The sequence below is a fragment of the Oncorhynchus tshawytscha genome, linkage group LG22 (genome assembly GCF_018296145.1).
Source record: "Oncorhynchus tshawytscha isolate Ot180627B linkage group LG22, Otsh_v2.0, whole genome shotgun sequence".
In the NCBI taxonomy this organism is placed as follows: domain Eukaryota; kingdom Metazoa; phylum Chordata; class Actinopteri; order Salmoniformes; family Salmonidae; genus Oncorhynchus; species Oncorhynchus tshawytscha.
In genome coordinates this window covers 45362010-45378096 of record NC_056450.1, presented here as the reverse complement: position 1 = coordinate 45378096, position 16087 = coordinate 45362010, and the positions used below count along the sequence as shown (strand labels likewise).

At 42.6% G+C, this 16087-nt stretch overlaps 1 protein-coding gene across 1 annotated transcript in view; it reads right to left on the bottom strand.

Moving 5' to 3' along the window:
• LOC112221360 (plasma membrane calcium-transporting ATPase 3) overlaps positions 1–16087 on the bottom strand; it is a 143793-nt gene that overhangs the window by 110046 nt on the left and 17660 nt on the right. Inside the window, exons 3-6 of the mRNA XM_042304342.1 lie at positions 14835–14947; positions 14033–14117; positions 8469–8726; positions 5027–5152 (exon numbers count right to left, since the gene is read on the bottom strand). Coding sequence (XP_042160276.1) covers positions 5027–5152; positions 8469–8726; positions 14033–14117; positions 14835–14947 — 582 coding nt within the window. The remainder of the gene's footprint in view (positions 1–5026; positions 5153–8468; positions 8727–14032; positions 14118–14834; positions 14948–16087) is intronic.

Genomic DNA, 16087 nt, shown 5'->3' with positions numbered 1-16087 from the left:
TACCTCCATCACTCCAGTATCCCTGTCTCCTTCCCCCTATACATATCTACCTCCATCACTCCAGTATCCCTGTCTCCTTCCCCTATACATATCTACCTCCATCACTCCTGCCACCTTCCCCCATACATATCTACTTCCATCACTCCAGTATCCCTGTCTCCTTCCCCCTATACATATCTACCTCCATCACTCCAGCATCCCTGTCTCCTTACCCCCCTATACATATCTACCTCCATCACTCCAGTATCCCTGTCCCTTCCCCCCCTATACATATCTACCTCCATCACTCCAGTATCTCCTTTCCCCCCTAAACATATCTACCTCCATCACTCCAGTATCCCTGTCCCTTCCTCCCCTATACATATCTACCTCCATCACTCCAGTATCCCTGTCTCCTTCCCCCTATACATATCTACCTCCATCACTCCAGTATCCCTGTCTCCTTCCCCTATACATATCTACCTCCATCACTCCAGTATCCCTGTCTCCTTCCCCTATACATATCTACCTCCATCACTCCAGTATCCCTGTCTCCTTCCCCCTATACATATCTACCTCCATCACTCCTGCCACCTTCCCCCCCTATACATATCTACTTCCATCACTCCAGTATCCCTGTCTCCTTCCCCCTATACATATCTACCTCCATCACTCCAGCATCCCTGTCTCCTTACCCCTATACATATCTACCTCCATCACTCCAGTATCCCTGTCTCCTTCCCCCTATACATATCTACCTCCATCACTCCAGTATCTCCTTTCCCTAAACATATCTACCTCTATCACTCCAGTATCCCTGTCCCCTTCCCCCTATACATATCTACCTCCATCACTCCAGTATCCCTGTCTCCTTCCCCCTATACATATCTACCTCCATCACTCCACTATCCCTGTCTCCTTCCCCCTATACATATCTACCTCCATCACTCCAGTATCCCTGTCTCCTTCCCCCTATACATATCTACCTCCATCACTCCAGTATCCCTGTCTCCTTCCCCCTATACATATCTACCTCCATACCTCCATCACTCCAGTATCCCTGTCCCCTTCCCCCTATATATATCTACCTCCATCACTCCAGTATCCCTGTCTCCTTCCCCCTATACATATCTACCTCCATCACTCCAGTATCACTGTCTCCTTCCCCTATACATATCTACCTCCATCACTCCAGTATCCCTGTCTCCTTCCCCCTATACATATCTACCTCCATCACTCCTGCCACCTTCCCCCTATACATATCTACCTCCATCACTCTAGTATCACTGTCTCCTTCCCCCTATACATATCTACCTCCATCACTCCAGTATCCCTGTCTCCTTCCCCTATACATATCTACCTCCATCTACCTCCATCACTCCAGTATCTCCTTCCCCCTATACATAACTACCTCCATCACTCCAGTATCCCTGTCTCTTTCCCCCTATACATATCTACCTCCATCACTCCAGTATCCCTGTCTCCTTCCCCCTATACATAACTACCTCCATCACTCCAGTATCCCTGTCTCTTTCCCCTATACATATCTACCTCCATCACTCCAGTATCCCTGTCTCCTTCCCCCTATACATATCTACCTCCATCACTCCAGTATCCCTGTCTCCTTCCCCTATACATATCTACCTCCATCACTCCTGCCACCTTCCCCTATACATATCTACTTCCATCACTCCAGTATCCCTGTCTCCTTCCCCCTATACATATCTACCTCCATCACTCCAGCATCCCTGTCTCCTTACCCCTATACATATCTACCTCCATCACTCCAGTATCCCTGTCTCCTTCCCCCTATACATATCTACCTCCATCACTCCAGTATCTCCTTTCCCCTAAACATATCTACCTCTATCACTCCAGTATCCCTGTCCCCTTCCCCCTATACATATCTACCTCCATCACTCCAGTATCCCTGTCTCCTTCCCCCTATACATATCTACCTCCATCACTCCACTATCCCTGTCTCCTTCCCCCTATACATATCTACCTCCATCACTCCAGTATCCCTGTCTCCTTCCCCCTATACATATCTACCTCCATCACTCCAGTATCCCTGTCTCCTTCCCCCTATACATATCTACCTCCATACCTCCATCACTCCAGTATCCCTGTCCCCTTCCCCTATATATATATCTACCTCCATCACTCCAGTATCCCTGTCTCCTTCCCCCTATACATATCTACCTCCATCACTCCAGTATCCCTGTCTCCTTCCCCCTATACATATCTACCTCCATCACTCCAGTATCTTCTTCCCCCTATACATATCTACCTCTATCACTCCAGTATCCCTGTCACCTTCCCCCTATACATATCTACCTCCATCACTCCAGTATCCCTGTCTCCTTCCCCCTATACATACAGTGGGGCAAAAAAGTATTTAGTCAGCCACCAATTGTGCAAGTTCTCCCACTTAAAAAGATGAGAGAGGCCTGTAATTTTCATCATAGGTATCATAGGTACACTTCAACTATGACAGACAAAATTAGAAAAAGAAATCCAGAAAATCACATTGTAGGATTTTTAATGAATTTATTTGCAAATTATGGTGGAAAATAAGTATTTGGTCAATAACAAAAGTTTATCTCAATACTTTGTTATATACCCTTTGTTGGCAATGACAGAGGTCAAACGTTTTCTGTAAGTCTTCACAAGGTTTTCACACACTGTTGCTGGTATTTTGGCCCATTCCTCCATGCAGATCTCCTATAGAGCAGTGATGTTTTGGGGCTGTTGCTGGGCAACACGGACTTTCAACTCCCTCCAAAGATTTTCTATGGGGTTGAGATCTGGAGACTGGCTAGGCCACTCCAGGACCTTGAAATGCTTCTTACGAAGCCACTCCTTCGTTGCCCGGGCGGTGTGTTTGGGATCATTGTCATGCGGAAAGACCCAGCCACGTTTCATCTTCAATGCCCTTGCTGTTGGAAGGAGGTTTTCACTCACAATCTCACGATACATGGCCCTATTCATTCTTTCCTTTACACGGATCAGTCGTCCTGGTCCCTATGCAGAAAAACAGCCCCAAAGCATGATGTTTCCACCCCCATGCTTCACAGTAGGTATGGTGTTCTTTGGATGAAACTCAGCATTCTTTGTCCTCCAAACACGACGAGTTGAGTTTTTACCAAAATGTTCTATTTTGGTTTCATCTGACCATATGACATTCTCCCAATCTTCTTCTGGATCATCCAAATGCTCTCTAGCAAACTTCAGACGGGCCTGGACATGTACTGGCTTAAGCAGGGGGACACGTCTGGCACTGCAGGATTTGAGTCCCTGGCGGCGTAGTGTGTTACTGATGGTAGGCTTTGTTACTTTGGTCCCAGCTCTCTGCAGGTCAATCACTAGGTCCCCCCGTGTGGTTCTGGGATTTTGCTCACCGTTCTTGTGATCATTTTGACCCCACGGGGTGAGATCTTGCGTGGAGCCCCAGATCGAGGGAGATTATCAGTGGTCTTGTATGTTTTCCATTTCCTAATAATTGCTCCCACAGTTGATTTCTTCAAACCAAGCTGCTTACCTATTGCAGATTCAGTCTTCCCAGCCTGGTGCAGGTCTACAATTTTGTTTCTGGTGTCCTTTGACAGCTCTTTGGTCTCTCCATAGTGGAGTTTGGAGTGTGACTGTTTGAGGTTGTGGACAGGTGTCTTTTATACTGATAACAAGTTCAAACAAGTGCCATTAATGCAGGTAACGAGTGGAGGACAGAGGAGCCTCTTAAAGAAGAAGTTACAGAAGTCTGTGAGAGCCAGAAATCTTGCTTGTTTGTAGGTGACCAAATACTTATTTTACACCATAATTTGCAAATAAATTCATTAAAAATCCTACAATGTGATTTTCTGGATTTTTTTTCTCTCATTTTGTCTGTCATAGTTGAAGTGTACCTATGATGAAAATTACAGGCCTCTCTCATCTTTTTAAGTGGGATAACTTGCACAATTGGTGGCTGACTAAATACTTTTTTGCCCCACTGTATCTACCTCCATCACTCCTGCCACCTTCCCCCTATACATATCTACCTCCATCACTCCAGTATCCCTGTCTCCTTCCCCCTATACATATCTACCTCCATCACTCCAGTATCCCTGTCTCCTTCCCCCTATACATATCTACCTCCAGTATCCCTGTCTCCTTCCCCCTATACATATCTACAGTATCCCTGTCTCCTTCCCCCTATACATATCTACCTCCATCACACTATCCCTCCAGTATCCATCACTGTATCCCTGTCTCCTTCCCCCTATACATATCTACCTCCATCCTCCACTATCCCTGTCTCCTTCCCCTCCATATACCCTGTCATATCTACTACTCCATCACTACAGTATCCCTGTCTCCTTCCCCCTACATATCTACCTATCTACCTCCATACCTCCATCACTCCAGTATCCCTGTCCCCTTCCCCCTTCCCCCTATACATATCTACCTCCATCACTCCAGTATCCCTGTCACCTTCTCCCTATACATATCTACCTCCATCACTCCAGTATCCCTGTCTCCTTCCCCCTATACATATCTACCTCCATCACTCCAGTATCCCTGTCTCCTTCCCCCTATACATATCTACCTCCATCACTCCAGTATCTCCTTCCCCCATATACATATCTACCTCCATCACTCCAGTATCACCTTCCCCCTATACATATCTATCCACATAGTATCACCTTCCCCCTACATATCTACCTCCATCACTCCAGTATCCCTGTCTCCTTCCCCCTATACATATCTACCTCCATCACTCCAGTATCACCTTCCCCCTATACATATCTACCTCCATCACTCCAGTATCCCTGTACATTGTTAATATGGTATTGGAAATGACTTTTAAAATACATCCTGTACATAGTTACTTAATTAATTGTGTATTTCACATCTCTTATTATTATTTCTTATATGTTTCTGTTCTTCCTTGGTATTGTTAGTATTACATTGCTATTGATTACTGCATTGTTGGAGTTGGAGGATGAAAGGCATTTCACTGTACGTGTGACAATGTTGCAATACACAGACCAATACACAGACCCACCAGAGAGCAGCATAGGGTCTTTGTCCACAGTCTTCCCAACGTGGTCTGATTCCCCAGTCAGAGAACTCTCATCAATCTTCAGGTCATTTCCCTGGATCAGGATACCATCCGCTGGCAACAGGTCCCCTATAGAAAGCATACAATACATACAGTACATAATGTTATACATATAGGTACAGATACAATATATAAAGTATACAGTTGAAGTCAGAAGTTTACATTCACTTAGTCATTAAAACTCGTTTTTCAACCACTTCACAAATGTCTTGTTAACGAACTATAGTTTCGGCAAGTCGGTTAGGACATCTACTTTGTGCATGACACAAGTCATTTTCCCAACAATTGTTTACAGACAGATTATTTCACTTATAATTCACTGTATCACAATTCCAGTGGGTCAGAAGTTTACATACACTAAGTTGACTGTGCCTTTAAAGAGCTTGGAAAATTCCAGAAAATGGTACAAAAGTATCTATATCCATAGTACAATGAGTCTTATATCGACATAACCTGAAAGGTCTCTCAGCAAGGAAGAAGCCACTGCTTCAAAACCGCCATAAAAAGCCAGACTGAGGTTTGCAACTGCACATGGGGAGAAAGATGGTACTTTTTGGAGAAATGTCCTAATGTTCTGATGAAACAAAAATAGATATGTTTGGCCATAATGACCATCGTTCTGTTTGGAGGAAAAAGGGGGAGTCTTGCAAGCCGAAGAACACCATCCCAACCGTGAAGCACGGGGGTGGCAGCATCATGTTGTGGGGTGCTTTGCTGCAGGAGGGACTGGTGCACTTCACAAAATAGATGGCATCATGAGGGAGGAAAATTATGTGGATATATTGAAGCAACATCTCAAGACATCAGTCAGGAAGTTATAGCTTGGTTGTAAATGGGTCCTCCAAATGGACAATGACCCAAAGCATACTTCCAAAGTTGTGGAAAATGGCTTAAGGACAACATCGTCAAGATATTGGAGTGGCTGTCACAAAGCCCTGACCTCATCCTATTGATCATTTGAGGGCAGAACTGAAAATGTGTGTGTGAGCAAGGAGGCTTACCAACTTGACTCATTTACACCAGCTCTGTCAGGAGGAATGGGCCAAAATTCACCCAACTTATTGTGGGAAGCTTGTGGAAGGCTACCTGAAACGTTTGACCCAAGTTGAACAATTTAAAGGCAATGCTACCAAATACCAATTGAGTGTATGTAAACTTCTGACCCACTGGGAATGTGATGAAAGAAATAAAAGCTGAAATAAATCATTCTCTCTACTATTATTCTGACATTTCACATTCTTAAAATAAAGTGGTGATCCTAACTGACCTAAGACGGAATTGTTGATAGGATTAATTGTCAGGAATTGTGAAAAACTGAGTTTAAATATATTTTACCTACAGTATTATCTCAACTGCAAAAAAAGAAACGTCCCTTTTCCAGGACCCTGTCTTTCTAAGATAATTTGTATAATTCCAAATAACAGATCTTCATGGTAAAGGGTTTAAACACTGTTTCCCATGCTTGTTCAATGAACCATAAACAGTTAATGAACATGAACCTGTGGAACGGTCGTTAAGACACTAACAGCTTACAGACGGTTGGCAATTTAGGTCACAGTTATGAAAACCTAGGACACTAAAGAGGCCTTTCTACTGACTCTGAAAAACACAACAACAACAAAAAGATGCCCAGGGTCCCTGATCATCTGTGTGAACGTGCTTAGGCATTCTGCAAGGAGGCATGAGGACTGCAAATGTGGCCAGGGCAATAAATAGCTATGTCTGTACTGTGAGACGCCTAAGACAGCGCTACGGGGAGACAGGACGGACAGCTGATCGTCTTCTCAGTGTCAGACCACGTGTAACAACACCTGCACAGGATCGGTACATCCGAACATCACACCTGCGGGACAGGTACAGGAAGGCAATAACTACTGCCTGAGTTACACCAGGAATGCACAATCCCTCCATCAGTGGTCAGACTGTCTGCAATAGGCTGTTAGAGGCTGGACTGAGGGCTTGTAGGCCTGTTGTAAGGCAGGTCCACACCAGACATCACCGGCAACATCATTGCCTATGGGCACAAACCCACCAGACAGGACCAGACAGGACTGGCAAAAAGTGCTCTTCACTGAAGTGTCGCGGTTTTGTCTCACCAGGGGTGATGGTTGGATTTGTGTTTATTGTCGAAGGAATGAGCGTTACACCGAGGCCTGTACTCTGGAGCGGGATCGATTTGGAGGTGGAGGGTCTGTCATGGTCAGGGAAGACATCCTCCTCCCTCATTTGGTACCCTTCCTGCAGGCTCATCCTGACATGACCCTCCAGCATGACAATGCCACCAGCCATACTGCTCATTCTGTGCATGATTTCCTGCAAGACAGGAATGTCAGTGTTCTGCCATGGCCAGTGAAGAGCCCGGATCTCAATCCCATTGTGCACGCCTGGGGCCTGTTGGATCAGAGGGTGAAAGCTAGGGCCATTCCCCCCAGAAATGTCTGGGAACTTCCAGGTGCCTTGGTGGAAGAGTGGGGTAACACCTCACAGCAAGAACTGGCAAATCTGGTGCAGTCCATGAGGAGGAGATGCACTGCAATACTTAATGCAGCTGGTGGCCACACCAGATACTGACTGTTACTTTTGAATTTGACCCCCCCTTTGTTCAGGGACACATTATTCCATGTCTGTTAGTCACATGTCTGTGGAAAGTGTTCAGTTTATGTCCCAGTTGTTGAATCTTGTTATGTTCATACAAACATTTACACATGTTAAAGTTTGCTGAAAATAAACGCAGTTGACTGTGAGAGGACATTTCCTTTTTTGCTGAGTTTACCTTCAGATCATTGTCCTGGTTACCTACAGTGTTATCTACCTTCAGATCATTGTCCTGGTTACCTACAGTGTTATCTACCTTCAGATCATTGTCCTGGTTACACTGGTTTATAAGGCCATACTGGGGAAAATGCCATTTTATCTCAGTCCTTTTTTAGTCCGGTCGGTAAATAAATAGCAATTACGGTCCCATTCTGATTTGCTTCTAACAGAACCAAACATTAGGACAGGACATGGTAGAAATAGTTTTAGTTACTTAGTTCTGTGGTCCTGGAATTCTCTCCTGAACATTTTAAAATGTGATAATCTAGTTTCGTTGGTGGAGTTTAAACACTTGATTGATGTAAATATCTTAGAAGAGTATAATTGTCTTTAGGCCAGCTGTTTTTCAGTCAAGACTTTGTGTTTTTAACGTCAAATGTTTTCGTTGTACTGTATGTGTGTTTATAGTTGTGTTTAATGTTGTGTTCGTGTATGTACGTTGTTTTGTCTGAAACGTTGTTCCCCCTGCTGCTATTGGATCAGGTCTCGCTTGGAAAAGAGATGTTATCTCAATGACGAAAACCTGTATAAATAAAGGTCAAATAAAACAAAAATGGTCCTGGTTACCTACCGTATTTGACCTGAGCCATGTCCCCCACCACCATGTCAGCTACAGGTATCTGGATCACGTTTCCTTTCCGCACGACGGCGAAGCGCTGCTCCTGTTCTATCCTGCTCTGTAGCCCACGGAACTGTTTCTCTTTAGACCAATCATTGAAGGCCGTCACCAGGACCACACAGACGACGGACAGCAAGATGGCGGCACCCTCAATCCACCCGGCTTCAGCCTCGCCCTCATCCTCTGCCCCTCCTGACACGTTACCACATGCTGGGGAGAAACACACTGTTATCCATCTACAGTGCCTTCGGAAATTATTCAGACCCCTTGACTTTTTCCACATTTTGTTACGTTAGAGCCTAATTCGAAAATGACAAAGCAAAAACTGTTTTTTAGAAATGTTTGCAAATGTATTAAAGATATAAAAACAGAAATACCTTATTTACATAATTATTCAGACCCTTTGCTATGAGACTCGAAATTGAGCTCAGGTGCATTCTGTTTCTATTGATCATCCTCTATAACTTGATTGGAGTCCACCTGTGGTAAATTCAATTGATTGGACATGATTTGGAAAGGCACACACCTGTCTATATAAGGTCCCACAATAGAGTGGCCAGACGAAAGCCACTCCTCATTAAAAGGCACATGACAGCCCGCTTGGAGTTTGCCAAAAGACACCAAAGACTCTCAGACCCTGAGAAACAAGATTCTCTGCTCTGATAAAACAAAATTGAACTCTTTGGCCTGAATGCCAAGCGTTACGTCTGGAGGAAACCTGGCACCATCCCTACGGTGAATCCTGGTGGTGGCGGCATCATGCTGTGGGGATGTTTTTCAGCGGCAGTGACTGGGAGACTAGTCAGGATTGAGGAAAAGATGAACGGAGCAAAGTACAGAGAGATCATTGATGAAGGAACTCAGACTGGCGCGAAGGTTCACCTTCCAACAGGACAGCAACCCTAAGCACACAGCCAAGTCAACGCAGGAGGGGCTTCGGGAAAAGTCTCTTAATGTCCTTGAGTGGCCCAGCCAGATCCCGGACTTGAACCTGATCAAACATCTCTGGAGAGACCTGAAAATAGCTGTGCAGCAATGCTCCCCATCCAACCTGACAGAGCTTGAGAGGATCTGCAGAGAAGAATGGGAGAAAATACAGGTGTGCCAAGCTTGTAGCATCATACCCAAGAAGACTCGAGGCTGTAGCATCATACCCAAGAAGACTCGAGGCTGTAGCATCATACCCAAGAAGACTCGAGGCTGTAGCATCATACCCAAGAAGACTCGAGGCTGTAGCATCATACCCAAGAAGACTCGAGGCTGTAGCATCATACCCAAGAAGACTCGAGGCTGTAGCATCATACCCAAGAAGACTCGAGGCTGTAGCATCATACCCAAGAAGACTCGAGGCTGTAGCATCATACCCAAGAAGACTCGAGGCTGTAGCATCATACCCAAGAAGACTCGAGGCTGTAGCATCATACCCAAGAAGACTCGAGGCTGTAGCATCATACCCAAGAAGACTCGAGGCTGTAGCATCATACCCAAGAAAACTTGAGGCTGTAGCGTCATACCCAAGAAGACTCGAGGCTGTAGCATCATACCCAAGAAGACTCGAGGCTGTAGCATCATACCCAAGAAGACTTGAGGCTGTAGCATCATACCCAAGAAGACTTGAGGCTGTAGCATCATACCCAAGAAGACTCGAGGCTGTAGCATCATACCCAAGAAGACTTGAGGCTGTAGCATCATACCCAAGAAGACTCGAGGCTGTAGCATCATACCCAAGAAAACTTGAGGCTGTAGCGTCATACCCAAGAAGACTCGAGGCTGTAGCATCATACCCAAGAAGACTCGAGGCTGTAGCATCATACCCAAGAAGACTCGAGGCTGTAGCATCATACCCAAGAAGACTTGAGGCTGTAGCATCATACCCAAGAAGACTCGAGGCTGTAGCATCATACCCAAGAAAACTTGAGGCTGTAGCGTCATACCCAAGAAGACTCGAGGCTGTAGCATCATACCCAAGAAGACTCGAGGCTGTAGCATCATACCCAAGAAGACTCGAGGCTGTAGCATCATACCCAAGAAGACTTGAGGCTGTAGCATCATACCCAAGAAGACTCGAGGCTGTAGCATCATACCCAAGAAAACTTGAGGCTGTGCGTCATACCCAAGAAGACTCGAGGCTGTAGCATCATACCCAAGAAGACTCGAGGCTGTAGCATCATACCCAAGAAGACTTGAGGCTGTAGCATCATACCCAAGAAGACTTGAGGCTGTAGCATCATACCCAAGAAGACTCGAGGCTGTAGCATCATACCCAAGAAGACTTGAGGCTGTAGCATCATACCCAAGAAGACTCGAGGCTGTAGCATCATACCCAAGAAAACTTGAGGCTGTAGCGTCATACCCAAGAAGACTCGAGGCTGTAGCATCATACCCAAGAAGACTCGAGGCTGTAGCATCATACCCAAGAAGACTCGAGGCTGTAGCATCATACCCAAGAAGACTTGAGGCTGTAGCATCATACCCAAGAAGACTCAAGGCTGTAATTGCTGCCCAAAAAACTGTTTTTTGCTTTGTTATTATTGGGTACTGTGTGGAGATTGAAAAAACAATTGAATCAATTTTAGTATAAGGCTGTAATGTAACAAAATGTGGAAGAAGTCAATGGGTCTGAATCCTTTCTGAAGGCGCTGTATCTAGCCAGCTGTCTATCAACCCTGTGTATTTTATTTGCACCGTCTAGCTAAAATGTTTCATTTGGCTCTTTACTCCAGCATTTCGGATTTGAGATCAAATGTTTTATATGAAGCAAGAGGGTATTTTCCTTCATATCCGTTTGACCATTTAGAAATGAAAGCACTTTTATGTGTCTAATCCCCCCATTTGAAGGTGCCATAAAGATGTAGGATCTTGTTGTAGCACATCTTTCCTTGCAATGCAGTAAATTAAAAACGTTTATTTGAGATGCAAAAAAGGCTTCTGAAGTTTGTAACTTCCACTTTGAATTTTCAGACTTGATTTTCCCTTATGAACAAAATGTATAAACCCCTCTAAAAATGTCCATTAATTATAATCCAGATACAAATTCACGTATCCTGTTCCTGCAGAATTATTTTCCTGCTGTACCAAACATTCTCAAAGTATTTGGACAAATTCACATATAATGTATTAAAGAACATTTTTGTATTTTGGTCCCATATTCACAGCACGCAATGACTACATCAATGACTACATCAATGACTACATCAATGACTACATCAATGACTACATCAATGACTACATCAATGACTACATCAAGCTCGTGACTACAACTATGTTGGATGCATTTTCTGATATTTTTGTTTGTGTTTCAGATTATTTTGTAGATTAATAGAAAGTAATGGTAAATAATGTTATGTGTAATTTTGGAGTCACTTTTATTGTAAATAAGGGGAAAATATGTTTCTAAACACTTCTACATTAATGTGAATGTTACCATTTATTACAGATAATCATGAATAAATCGTGAATAATTATTAGTGAGAAAGTAACTGAGGCAAAAACATCATACCCTCCCCTGTTATTGTAATGGTGGGAGATTAGCATGTCTTGGGGGTATAATATAAAATGCTAACCTCCCCTGTTATTGTAATGGTGGGAGATTAGCATGTCTTGGGGGTATGATATAAAATGCTAACCTCCCCTGTTATTGTAATGGTGAGAGGTTAGCATGTCTTGGGGATATGATATAAAATGCTAACCTCCCCTGTTATTGTAATGTGGGGAGGTTAGCATGTCTTGGGGGTATGATATAAAATGCTAACCTCCCCTGTTATTGTAATGGTGAGAGGTTAGCATGTCTTGGAGGTATGATATAAAATGCGAACCTCCCCTGTTATTGTAATGGTAAGAGGTTAGCATGTCTTGGGGGTATGATATTTGGCCCTATTATTCACGATTCATTCATGATTATCCATAATAATAGTAGCATTCACTTTAATGGCTCTATTTTAATAAACCTTTTTAAAGGGTAAATCTTTGCGCTGCTGTCACATTATAGGTTTGGGGGTTTTCGTTAAATAGCCTTGTTAAATATAGGCTATAGCATAGGGGCATTCAGTATTTGCTAAATATTTGGAACATGTTTGCAGTCCACCTTGTTGTAATTGCATTGCTTCAATATGGAAATGCATTGTTAAATATAGGCTATAGCATAGGGGCCAGGCCTACTGTAAATTGCAGTCCGTGAACATGCCAAAAGTGGTCAATAAGCAACATTAAATTCAATAGGCTATTGAGAAGGCCCAAAAAGACACTGTATAATTCTAATGAAATCTAATAAAAACTAAGCAACAAATTGTTTTAAATAGGCTAAATGTCCCAATACAGCTACACCATAATTGCTCCCCGTATAATACAAACAACTTAGACTATGGAGGGTTTTACACACATGACACCCTGTGCACAGGTAGGCTTAAATGTAATTTACGTTGAACATTCACACGTCCATACAAAACACTATGCTCCTGTCAACTATATCGTTGCCTATGGGCGACGCAGATTCTCAAAGAAATCTGCCATTAATATGGCATTATATGACTGAATAGTTTGGAGCAGAGTGTTTTTAGTGATCGGACGAGGGGCGATCTTTGATAATGAGGATGGATAGCCTACTCGAACAAGCGAAATGCAGGTATGTGAATAATGAAAAAAGCACGGAAAATCTAAAACCTCAAAAAATGTTTTCAAAGCACTCTCAGTACCATTTAATAGGCCTTTATCCATAGGCTATTTGGCTAATGGCCAGGATAAAAAGACGCACCAACGCGATGCTGCTAAACCAGCCTTGATAAATGGGAGGGGAGGCTATGCTTGGTTTTTAATCAAACTAAATGAAACTAAATATGAGATTCGCCTGCACAAAAGGCACATCTCTCAACGCTTCCGCTTTCAACATCCACGTCATTATCAACTCGGTTAAAACCTGCTTTTTGTGGGCCTTAAAACGTCCCATTGGCGCTGCATGAAATTATCACTTTTCTGCTTGTTTTTAGGGACACGCCTCAACTATTTCCATCCGTCACAGACATGTACATTTCCGAACCTGGCGTTAGGGCTGGAAAATGCCAGTGCGACAGTTAAACTAATGTGCGTTTGACAGTTGCGCCTCCTTAGCGCCAGCCGAACATAGAGCCCTAACAGTGACTCCAGAAGAACACAATTCATTTTTTACCATTAATGTCTATTGGATACAACACAATCCGAAACACAACCAAAATAAACTGTAAATGCATCCAACAAGTTTGTAGAGTCACAAGCTTGAAGTAATCATTGGGTGGAATATGGGAACAAAATATGAAAAATACAAATACTGATGACACCTTCAAATGGGGAGGGGGGGACTAGATACACGAAAATACCCTCAAATAAAATATAAATAAAATCATATAATCATATAAAACATTATATCTCAAATCCAAAAAGCTGTAGTATAGATCGATTTTAGCTTCACTGTCCAAATAAATATGGAGGGGAGTCTGTCAGCCAAGCAGTCAACCATCCAGACAGACATCCATCCCAGGTCATACCCTCAGTGTCATCTCCAGGGGGTTGGTAGAAGGACAGTCCCAGGGAGATGATAGCTGCCACCTCCAGGATGATAAGAGTGACATCCTGTAAAGTAATCAATCAATCTATATATCAATATATATATATATATATATACGAATCAATCTATATATCCATATATATATATATGAATCAATCTATATATCAATATATATGAATCAATCTATATATCAAAAAAAAAAAATATATATATATATATATCAATCTATATATCAATATATATATATGAATCATTCTATATATCAATATATATATGAATCAATCTATATATCAATCTATATATATGAATCAATCTATATATCAATCTATATATATGAATCAATCTATATATCAATATATATATATATGAATCAATCTATATATCAATCTATATATATGAATCAATCTATATATCAATCTACATATATGAATCAATCTATATATCAATCTATATATATGAATCAATCTATATATCAATATATATATATATATATATATATGAATCAATCTATATATCAATCTACATGTAACTGCCAAAAAGTGTTTTAATTGGTTTGTTGGGCCACCACGAGCCACCAGAACAGCTTTGATGCACCTTGGCATAGATTCTACAACTCTCTTGGAGGAATGCGAAACCATTCAGGAATGACACCTGTGTGGAAGCACCTGCTTTCAGTACACTTTCTATCTAATAATGTACTCAAGTGTTTACATTATTTGACCTGTCTATATCAATACACAGTGTATATCAAAACATGAATATCAATCGATCATTCAACATACTTGAAGAGCTTCCCAGACCAGCTCCAGGAAGGTCTTGGGCTGTTTAGGAGGGATGAAGTTCTGACCGAATGACTTGCTACGACGATCCAGGTCTGCCTGGTCACCTGATAGACCTGCAACACACACGCACACATGTACAGTACCAGTCAAAAGTGAGGACACACCTACTCATTCAAGGGTTTTTCTTCAAGAGTGTGCAAAGCTGTCATCAAGGCAAAGGGTTGCTACTTTGAAGAATCTGAAATATAAAATATATTTAGATTTGTTTACCACTTTTTTTGGTTACTACGTGATTCCAAAATGTGTTGTTTTATAGTTTTATAGTGTCTTCACGGTTATTCTACAATGTAGAAAATCATAAAAAATAAACACCTTGGAGTGAGTAGGTGTGTCCAAACTTTGGACTGGTCCTATACATTTATATTTAGTTAATTTAGCAGACACTCTTATCCAACCATAGTACCACTAGACTTCTGATAGGCTCTTATCCAACCATAGTGCCACCAGACTTCTGATAGGCTCTTATCCAACCATAGTACCACTAGACTTCTGATAGGCTCTTATCCAACCATAGTACCACTAGACTTCTGATAGGCTCTTATCCAACCATAGTACCACTAGACTTCTGATAGGCTCTTATCCAACCATAGTACCACTAGACTTCTGATAGGCTCTTATCCAACCATAGTACCACTAGACTTCTGATAGGCTCTTATCCAACCATAGTACCACTAGACTTCTGATAGGCTCTTATCCAACCATGTTTTTTAGAAATGTTTGCAAATGTGTTAAAGATATAAAAACAGAAATACCTTATTTACATAAGTATTCAGACCCTTTGCTATGAGACTCGAAATTGGGCTCAGGTGCATCCTGTTTCCATTGATCATCCTTGTGGTGTTCATACAACTTGATTGGAGTTCACCTGTGGTAAATTCAATTGATTGGACATGATTTGGAAAGGCACACACCTGTTTGGAAAGGCACACACAGTTGACAGAGCGTATCAGAGCAAAAACCAAGCCATGAGATCGAAGGAATTGTCCATAGAGGTCCAAGACGGGATTGTGTCGAGGCACAGATCTGGGGAAGGGTACCAAAACATTTCTGCAGCATTGAAGATCTCCAAGAACACAGTGGCCTCCATCATTCTTAAATGGAAGAAGTTTGACTGAGCAATCGGTGGTCACTCTGACCTTCCGGAAGGACAACCATCTCTGCAGCACTCCACCAATCAGGCCTTTATGGCAGAG